General features: G+C 37.9%; 1 protein-coding gene across 1 annotated transcript; it reads right to left on the reverse strand.

Annotated features, from left to right (window-relative positions):
• Positions 1 to 6: 6 nt before the first annotated feature.
• LOC122192154 (toll-like receptor 10) lies at positions 7 to 4397 on the reverse strand (the record flags this gene model as incomplete). The annotated part of the gene is made up of 3 exons (XM_042892637.1): positions 4359 to 4397; positions 3382 to 3517; positions 7 to 1323 (listed from the first exon to the last, which is right to left on the reverse strand). A coding segment is annotated over exon 3 (1230 nt), but the record flags the coding sequence as incomplete, so codon positions are not given.
• Between the last annotated feature and the right edge of the window lie 6171 nt (positions 4398 to 10568).

Consider the following 10568-nt stretch of genomic DNA (forward strand, 5'->3'; position numbering starts at 1 on the left):
CAGTGATTTCATACGGCTGGTCATGAAGCTCACCTTGGAAAGGCTCTTAAATTTATTCCTATTCAAAATAAGTAATTTTAAATTTGTCAGAGTGTCACAATTCTGGAACAATTCATCTGTCAGGGCATTGCGGGAAAAATTTATATACTGAAATGAGCTTGTTTTTTGGGGGCAAAGCATGTGTGGCATACATGCATCATGTATTGTCAAATTATCAATATTCAACTCTGAAAACAATCTGTACACAATCTCCTGGTTGAAATAGTACAACTTATTTCGAACACGCTCCAAAGTTAGTGCTTTCATGGAGCCACCCAAAGAGAGAAATTGTTCCAGAGGTCTTAAATAGGATACAAATTTATATTCAGTGAGCTCTACCACTGGTCCCCGAAAAATCAAATTTCTCACAGTTAAGTGCTCCACAGTTGAATCCCAAACTAGCAGAAAGATTTGCAGAATGACCTTCCATTCTAAGTCCACAGTGTCAAGCTTTAGCTCTGTTGCTTTGATGTTCTTCAGAAGCTCTAAAGAAGGGGAGGGAAAATCTTTGTGGCTCAAGGTGTATCTTAAATTAAATATTTTTAACTTCTCTGAAGTGCTCATTCCATCATATAAGAGGGAAAAGTTGAAGTTTTGGTCTGCTGCAAAAACAATGTGAAGGTTCCTTGTATTTAAAGCTGTTAAACTTAGAGGCTCATACAGAGAAAAGTCTTCTAAGGTTAGGAAGACAGTGTTCAGCTGCAAATGTGTCACGTATCTGAAGTCTGACTTTCGTATCATCGTGGCACTTAATCCTAGGTATTCCAAATGAAACATGATCTCAAATTCCTGACAGATTGGCAAGACAGTGAACTTGTTGAAAGAAAGATCTAAATGTCTAAGATGTGCGAGCATTTGACAGTAAGCTGTCCAAATGTTATTGTGAGATAAATCTAAGTATTCTAAATCTTGGTTAAATATGAAGACACTGAAGTCAAGCTCTGTAATTAGATTATGAGAAAGATTTAATACTTGAAGTTCAGGAAGAGAAATAAATTCCAAGTTAGTAATTTCAGAGATCCTATTATGTGATAAATCTAATACATGAGTATGGACTGGAATGTTTTTTGGAACTTTAGTTAGTAGATGTCCTGAATAGTTTGCAGTGATTTTATTTTCCACAGTTGACTGGATATTATTCCAAAATATGGATAAAAACACACAAGCAAAGACATAGATACTTGTAAGAGATCCCATTATGTGTCTCAGAATTTTCTTGGTTCTTCAGAGAAACGCAAAAGCATGTATGTTTTCTGTTCAATATGCCTCAGTAAGGAGTCCAACCTATGAGAAGAAAATACACAGATTTTCCTGAATTTTTTGAATTGTAATAAACAGTAAATTCAACTAAAATAAAATACAAAAACTACATAATTAAAAATATTTTTGCATATTTTCTCTAAGACATTACCAAAAAAATTATCAAAAATTCCAGTTTTTGCTTTTCTGAGTTAAGTAGAGACAAATTTTTATATAATGGCAGGAGAACTATTGGTGGTATGTCTGAAAAATACAGAGATGTTAAAGAATTTCTTAATTATCTTCAGAAATTATACAAATAGATATCAATTTGGAGACCTTTACATGACCTTTAAAAGTCCCCTCCAACTCTAAGGATTCTTTGATTTTGTAATATATTTGGGAGTAAAGGAGAACACAGCAAGCCTCGCATGTGCTTTTTCCCTGTGCTCTGTGTCCAGACACACTTGGGGCAAACCTTCAAAAGTCCCATTGACTCCCACAGGAACCAGTGCAAAAGAAACGTCTTTACTCAAAAGAGCAAAAGGATATTCTTCACATCGCAGAGAGCTAAGATATGGCCATGCAAACCCTCAGAGAAACACCCCAGTGAAACACAAAGACATAAGTGTCTTTTTTTTCAGTAAGCCAAGAAGCTTGAGGAATTTTACCGTAATTTATGTGAATATGGTAATGCCAGTGTATCTGAAAGCATACTAACAGGAAAGCTACAGCATACCTGAAGACTCCCTACAAAGATTCCTTCAAAAGATTCCAAGATTTCATAGTGTCCTAAGAAATTTCCTCTATTTTTCAAACTATCCCATAGTTGACAACTAAACAGAGTCTCTTTAGGGGCTCTCATCTAGGATGAGAGACAATGATTCTAATTCTGAAGATTAAACAGACCAGGGAGGAAAATTTTTGTGGCTGTGGAAAACGGTCCAGTGGAATGAATAAATGGCCAAGCCTATCAGCAATCTACAGAGATGGAAAGGCATCAGTCATATTATGAAAAAATATGCGCTGGGCATTACTCTTGTGTCAAGACAGGATGATACAGAAAACACAGATGCAATAGGCAGACACCCAGAAGTACAAATGACTGAAACTCTTTCAGGAGGGAAAGTGTCTTGTTTTTTTTTTCCTCCAATAGTTTTATTTAGGAAAAAAAGAAAGGTTTTTAAATTATTCCCCTAGGCAATCAGGTAATATTTTATTAATAAAAACTAAATGTTCATTCTTTTATTTTTAGTTCTAGGTTGGTTGCTAATAACTTGTTTGCCTGATATCAAAAGTCATTCCTTCCCTTTTGAATCTCCTGCAAAGCTTCATCAAATTTTCTTTCAGAAAACTAAAGCAAAAAGATATGTAATTAACTTCACCAGGAGCACTAAAATAATGAATCATTAAAGTGTAAAGCTACCTCTACAAAATCCACGTAAAATTCGATTGAGAAGCTGAATTCAGTCTTTAGAAAGCTGTGCTAGGGTATCTGACCACAGAGATCTTAAATGAAGCTGAACTTGTTGGCCAAAGTACAATATAACTTAGAAGAAGAACCAAGACGAGGACCCAGATTTCTTCAAAGAGTAGCTGATCTTGTTTGTCAGAGTCCAGGCTGGCAAAAAACTTCTTGAATCAAAGAAACTTTGGGGAGCTGCTGAGTAAGGAAAAAAGCAAGATATTTTTCTGAAGAGAGAAAAAAAAAAAGGAAAACATCCTCTGGTCCATGCTTTGCTAGTACGAGTTTAAATTTACAGTGTATACTTTTCTATACACTGCAAAAAAGGACAGCCCACACAGTATAACCCCAAAGTGTGCCAAACATAAAGAATAAAGCAGATTTGTCTGATGGAAAAATATTAAGATCAGCAGTAACCCATCCAACAGTATTAAAGAATGGTATTGAATTAGAATTTGTTGAGAAACAAAATTGCCATACCAATTCTTTCTTTCTTCTATGTTGAAATTCAAGATAAAATTGAGCAATTTCACAGAAATTTCAAAAGGCAGAAGAAGCACGAGCACCTGAGATCTGGTAGATACCACAAGACATATAACAAAAGAAAAGAAGTAAACAAAGCAGAGAATATCACCCACCTTTTATGGATTGAATTTATTTCTGAGTGAAGAGCCAGCAATTGCCTACTGCATACTCAGTTAACAACCTCAAAACAGGTTTTCAAACATGCAATCTTCAAGCTGGAGAATCTCACACAAGATGCTTGTCCCTTGACTGCTATGCCAGGAAATAAGAAGAACGGGCTTTTATGTAGAGGCTGCATAATGCTAAGTAATAATAAAATTTCCCTGCAACGCAGGTATTAAGAGCATAATGAAAGGAAATCTTTAACAATCCAAACTCAAAGTACTTTTGCTTCTGCAACATTTAATTGTCTGTACGGTTTAGGAGGAAATAAGTCTTTCTGCTGTTCTCCAAAGTAAGGTTATGTAAATATTTCTGCATTTTTAACGTTGTCCATTTCTGTTGGTTACACAGCATATCAACTGCATCTCCTCTTTTGCATGCACAGAAAAGAGGAAGCAGAACTTTTACAGACAACTGCACTTCATATCAAAACCCTTGCTAGATCTCTACCCCTCTGAGTTGTTTCCCACAGCAGGCACATTAAGTATTGTTGCACATTAGCAGACTTAGAAGCTTAGATCTCAAAAAATATTGCTGGGTAAACCAACACAATTCAAAACTTTTACAGGTCAGTCACCTTTACATTCAATATGGCTTAGATGTTTAAACCAGGTAAACCCCATGTTGTATTTTAATTCAAAAGTACTGTAAAAAAAAAGAAACAACACAAAAAAAACCTGCCTATGTGACAGCACAGGGGGACTGCTGAATCACAGCCTGAACCTCTGACTGAGCACCTGAGGTGAGCAATGAGTCAGCCCTGGGAGCACAGGTGAAGGCAATTCTCCTGTGCTGCTGGAAGGGGTGGAGCCTGGCTGCACCTCTCCTAGACCCTTTAAGGGCTTACTACTGAGGGGAGGGATCTCTTCTGAAGATCCACTGTGCTGGAATTTCATAAGTGAGCCCAGGATATGAGTAAGCATCCTACCTTTTCTGCTTTGGTGTAATAGCTGTGCAGCTAAGCTCTCTGGTGCATCTCATAATTATAGCATCTGCACATTCATTGGTTGAACAAACATGAAAGCTGTAGGACAGTCATGAAGAACAAAGCAATAGAAGGCAATCTAGTGATGGAGAAATCCAATAGAGCGGTCATCCAATTAACGGTTTGAAAAGGGGTGAGAGCCTAGTGAGCAAATCAACAGAGCAGAATCAGTCCACTTCAGAGTCAGAATAACTGAAAACACACAATTCCCCTGAGCCTCCAAACTAATTTAACATGCTTCAGTAAGATTAATTAGCAAGAAAGAAGCTGAGTAAAATAAATGAAGATTCATTTCATCTTAATGATTCTAAGATTAAATTCATGAAGTATGTAATGAATTCTTCAAGTATAAGCAAACCAGAGCATCATTGCTGATTCTGGACTCAGTTTAGAGCTTATTCCCCACAATAAAACAGCACCTTGAAGAAGATTTAAATGCAAGAAAGCATTCAGCTGAAGAAAGCTGACAAGTATGAAAATTTATTCTAACAACTGGTGCCAGATATACTTGAAGTTTGCAGTAGAATCCTTCTAAACTTCTCTTTTACAATTACCTTTTCAGTTTTATAAAGAAGAATGTAACCTTTTTGCTTTGCTAGAAGAAAATTTGTCTTTTATTTTAAGATTGGTGAGAAGGACTGTTGTGCTGAAACCTGATGGCAGTAAAGCATTCTGCTGTCCCCAGTGCAGTGGATCTGAGTAACTCATTGCACGTAACACCCTGAGCCATCTGTTTCCCCAGACAAGACTGCAGATCATGAGTGCTTCTCAATAAGCAGCAAGAGTTTGATTGTCAGCTGATACTGTCTTTTCTTCATCTTAAAGGAGAATTTGCCATTGGTGAACATTAAGAGATGAAAATGAATAGGCTAAGGCTCTTGTTGACAGAGCATCATAATCCTAATCAAATTAAGAACAACATTCTGCAAACTAATGCCAATTTTCTTGCCAGTGTAATTACTGGCAGAAAAATCTTTGTTGTGTAAACAAAATCAAAAACATTGTCAGCTTTCTTCCAAATTTACTCCAGTATACACAAAGGTGCTAAAGGTACCTACATCTTTATTTGTAATATATTTAGTTTCCTCTCCATCCTTCTTTATCAGACCTTAAGGTATGTTTAAAACTGTTTTTAAATTAGAGAAATTTGTACCATAAGGAAAATTGTGGAAAGAGTTGTTAAAATAAAACCAACACTCCTAAATACTTCTGTTAATTCCTTAAGGGCAGTGCATGATGTTATTTTTCCTAATGCATTCAGGAAAGCTTTGTTTGAGGGTGGTTTCTGTTTACTGATTAAGTCATTTTACATGATATGAAAAGAAAGCAGTGTATTTCTGTCCATGCATTTTGACTGCAGCAGCTAAATACTATCCTTTGTCCTGAACATACCCTTACTCACACAGATATCTCATTGTATTTCTGAAGTTTATGCTGCTGCTATTTTCTGGTGTGTTTTTATTTTGTTTTTGTAACTGATATTACCAATGAGCAATCTTCCTCAAGGTGCATTTCACACTTGTGCCTACGTATTGTATTTACTAAACTAGAGAGGAACAGCAGCTACACTCAGCTGGATTTCAGAGGCTACTTAGGATTGGTGCTGTCCCTGGATGATTGACAAATCTCTCCAATGGGAACAGCTAAAGGTAACTTGCAAAGCACTGAGTTAAAACATAGTCAAAGCAGTTGGACTCATCCAAGCATTTACTAAATGTTAATACAATTCTTAGAAGTTGTTAGTAGCTAGGTTGATGCTCATATCAAGGACCTTAATTTCAGTGGCAGCTCTTTCATTGTCATAACTTACTCCCATGTGTCATTGTGGCAAACTGAATGCTAATGCCACCACAAGTCAAACTGTGATATTGCTGCATTTAATGCCCAAGCCTATGTTGTTTGGGCATAGACAGATACAAGGAACAAAGCATGGAAGTCAAACTGTGTTCCCCATAACGAAGATCCACCTTGTAGAAAACAGAGCTTTCTCATTTATTGGTTTGTCAGTACTGCTTTTCCTCAAATAAGCAGTGACTGACAACATGATCATTACAGGAACTCTTGGTTAAGGTTGCTGAAAGGAAAAAAAAAATGTATTGACCTGAAACACTGAGTAAAAAAATTGGTTTTGGGATGGGCTTTAAACCTTCCATTCAGCAGAATGCCTCGTATCCCATGGAATCCCCCTTTTCCCTCTCAAGCACTTTTCCTTGGTCTAATTTGCTGCAGTTGAGCTTCAGTGATGATGCTTAGTAATGTTTCTAAGACAAAAAATAGCTGAGCTCTCAGCAGGGCAGCCCCCAAGTGCATCCTGACTTTCATTCTGTTGTGGTTTGGTTTGCCCTGTACACACAAATTAAACATATGTAAAATCTTATTTGCTTCATTTTGCACACTTCCTGGGTTTTGAAGGGTGAAGTCCTATGTTATCAGTTCTCTCTGTTGATATTAATGTAATAATAGCAACAAATAAAATAGCATTCCCGCTAGTCACTGCGATGACTAGCCAAATGCCAGGAATCTGCTGATATGGTATCTGACATCAGAATATATTTACATACACCCTTTTCTGATATGTGGAGTGCATTAGTTACAGCTTTCTGTGTAAAACCAGCCACAAATACACATAACTTATGTGCATGGAAAAGGGCAGTTAGCTCCCCAAGTGCAAAGATATTAGCGCCAGCAGAGAGGGTGATGTGGGGTGTGAGGTCAACACATGGCCCTACGCATGTGAAAATATTCTTCTTGGACTGAAACTGTTTTTATATAAAGTTTTCAGAGTATGGCACAGGCTAAAATAATTGTTAGGAATATCCTGATATATCCCTAGAGAAATCTTCTCCCCTGCAGAACCTGAGAAGCTAGATGCAGCAATTCACAGCATGTGCAGCTGTTTTGCCAGTTATCTAACACACAGCATGGACAAGAGCATAACAGTATGAGAACTTCTGATTTCAAAGTACCAGATTTAATATTTCTCCACTCTTATCACAAGCCTCCTTTTCCAACACTATTCACTCAAGGATATAGGACCTATATTACAGACGGTAATTACACATTTTGGTTTGATCACATCAGCTGTCTTGCCAGAGGTGTATCTAGTTCACAAGTTCTTTTCAAAATGGTAAGCAAACCCCAGCTAAAATCTTCCACTCCTAAAAGATATATTTTCCAACATCAGGTGTGTGCTCTCATCTGAGCAGCACAAAGGACTCCAAGCGCATTCTGCACTTTCTGAGGACATTCCCCCCTCTGCCAGCCAACAGAAGAAGCCAACTGAATTCTTGGTTTCAGTGACTGCTGACTAAAACTCTGAAGCTTTTGAAGCTGCAAATGAAATGGGCAAATCATACTAAGGCTGTTCATCTTCAGTTGCCTGAAGATTGTATGAGTCATACACTGAAGCACTAGTTGGAGGGGATGGAGGATGTACAGAAAATATCTTGTTCCACATTCCTGAATGAAATGCTTGCAATTTGGTAGTAGGTTTGTTGTATTAATTTTGAGGCTAAATGGAACAAGACATAAAAGCTTCAAATTTGGTCTTGCCCTACAAATCCTTAGAGAGTTGTTCACAGTTCTTGATTTCAAGACAAGAGATCTCAGCCTGCTCAGACCTCATTAAAAAAGTCACAATTAAAATATTTTGCAAATAATAATTGAAGATGGTAGGTGATGAAAATGCAGACATTCAAAAAGGATTTCATTTCAACATATCTTCTTTTTTCTACGAAAATTTTCTACGAAATTTTTTGTAAACTATAATTTCCTGATATTTGATCATCTAAGTCTAATATTCAAGATGGCAAACGTTTGTCCTTCTAGGGACAAAGAGGAAACATGATGATCTTCAGCAGTTGTGAATGTTTATTGGAATCCAGCTATATTTTCTTGAAGACGAAACACCAAAAATACAGGTAAAGTGGCCTGCAATACTCCTATACAGGACAGCAACTTTGTTCTTCTGATTCCACATATAGAGGGTCTTATCAGTCGTCCCAATACACTGCAAATTTTTTCGGCCTCTGACAGGCCTTTCTGATTAGGAAGGCATAGCTGTGCTGCAAAAGATACTGCTTCCACTATAAACAACAGATTCTTAGAATCACGGAATCATCGATGTTGGAAAAGACCTTCAAGATCAAGTCCAAGTTTCAGCTTGACTTACCAAGTCCTATGCGTAAACCATGTCCTTTAGAGCCTTTGTGGAGAAAAGAAGCAGATCACAGCCTGATCAGGCAAATAGCCCATGAGGAAGAGCTAATGTTAGCTTGAGAATACAAGTAAACTGCCTCTAGCTTCTGTATGCAGAAGAAACTTGTTTGTGAGAATCTGCTCCGTAGCTTTAACTAAGTCTCCTTGCTTCCTGTAAATGGCCTTGACTATCCTGATATGTGATGCTTTATTGTCTCCAGATGTTAATATATATATGGCCATGGTAATAACGATGACTAGCAGACACCTTGCAAGCCTGCTGCCACCAGTGTCTGCTGGGGGTAATCCCAGGGTGGACACTATATCGGTTAGCCACAGCTGGTAATGATAACTTGGTGAAGACAGACTGTCCAGCTGTCCCCAGTAATGTCTATTAAGCTGATGAATGTTAACTTGTCTCTGTGTACACTGAGTCTTGCTGATGGCATGAGATTAGACTCAGCTCATTGATTCAGCCTGTCCAGATCTCTCCACAGAGCTTTCCTAGCATGAAGCAGTATTACAATTCTGCCTAACTCAGTGTAATCTGTGAACGTACTGAGGGTACATTCAATCCCCTCATCCAGATCACAGACAAAAACATGAAACAAAACTGGCCCCAACACTGAGCCCTGGGAATGCAACCGGTGAGCAGGCACCAAGTGGAATGAGCTCCAGTCACTGTGACCCTTGGAGCCTGGTCATCCAGCCACATCTTCACCCAGCAAACCATGCTTCTGTCCAAGCCATGAGCAGCCAACCTCTCCAGAATACTCTGGGAAACAGTGTCAAACACTTCACTAAAATCCATGTAAAAATCATATCCACAGCCTTTCTCTCATCTACTACGCAGATCATCTCATCATAAGAAGGAGATCACATTGTTGTGATAATAAGCATAAAATGAGATACATGTATGGGAAAAAATAAAAGTATAAAGCTAAAGAAAAGGAGGAGGTAGAGAAGTCAAAAGTTTCTCAAGATGCAGCCATTGATAAGGAAGGCAATTCTTGTGACACCCTCTTAGTTTCCTTCATCAAGAGAACTCTTCAGATCAAGATGATACCAGGAGCCTATCACAGCATGGGAATTACAGCTCTGTCCAGTCACTATTACTTCTTCGCAGCAAACATGAAAACTAGCTCATCCATCTCTTTTCTTTTTAAGGAAAAAATCCCTCTTCTTTCCTCATCCGGTCCTCTTTTCTGACCGTGCCTGTCCCCTTGTGCTAGATATTCACAGTCCTACGCCTGGGTCCCATGCTGTAAATTTCACAGTCTGAGAAAACATCACCCAGGAACAATCTCAAATGCTGAACTTCTAGACATCTTCACAGGATGCATAATTTTTCTCCTTGCAAATTAATTTTGATGTGAAGTCCTATGACCAAGATGTCGAAACTTTGTGATTAATGTAGATCTACTAAGTCACCAGCAATTCAGGCACTCTTCTACATGACTGCTTCAGATTTCATTCTGTTGAGAGAACCAGTATTACAATATTTCAAGCAAGGAATCAAAATCCATACCCAAAAGCTATCATTCTGCCCATTTCAAGTGAGTTGCAGTAAACTGGGCTGAATTATTCATATAGTGACAAAGCATAAGCAACTATGTAGAAACAAAGTTTTATAATACAAAGTGAAACATATTGAAAATCAATGAAAATCATGAAGTATTTATTGGTTAAAAAACAACAAAAAAAAAATTCAAGGAGAAGAAGATACTGCATTATAAAGACTTTTAATATCTTTCTTCACACTTCTGTTCTGTTCTGTTCAACAGGCACTGACAGATTAATGCTAATAGCTGCCCTCAGGTTGGCCCAGAAAAGGGCACGCTTACTCCTCTCCTTCGGCCACTCCAGGTAGGTTCTCTTTGCCATGAGAGCCTTCAGCTTGTGGTACCTTGCAGGGATAACATATGGAGGGATCGGCTCCAGCAAGATCAGGATCAA

This window comes from Lagopus leucura, unplaced genomic scaffold (assembly GCF_019238085.1).
Source record: "Lagopus leucura isolate 7727_CA_CO unplaced genomic scaffold, USGS_WTPT01 39362-0_obj-0_obj, whole genome shotgun sequence".
NCBI classification, from domain to species: Eukaryota; Metazoa; Chordata; class Aves; order Galliformes; family Phasianidae; genus Lagopus; species Lagopus leucura.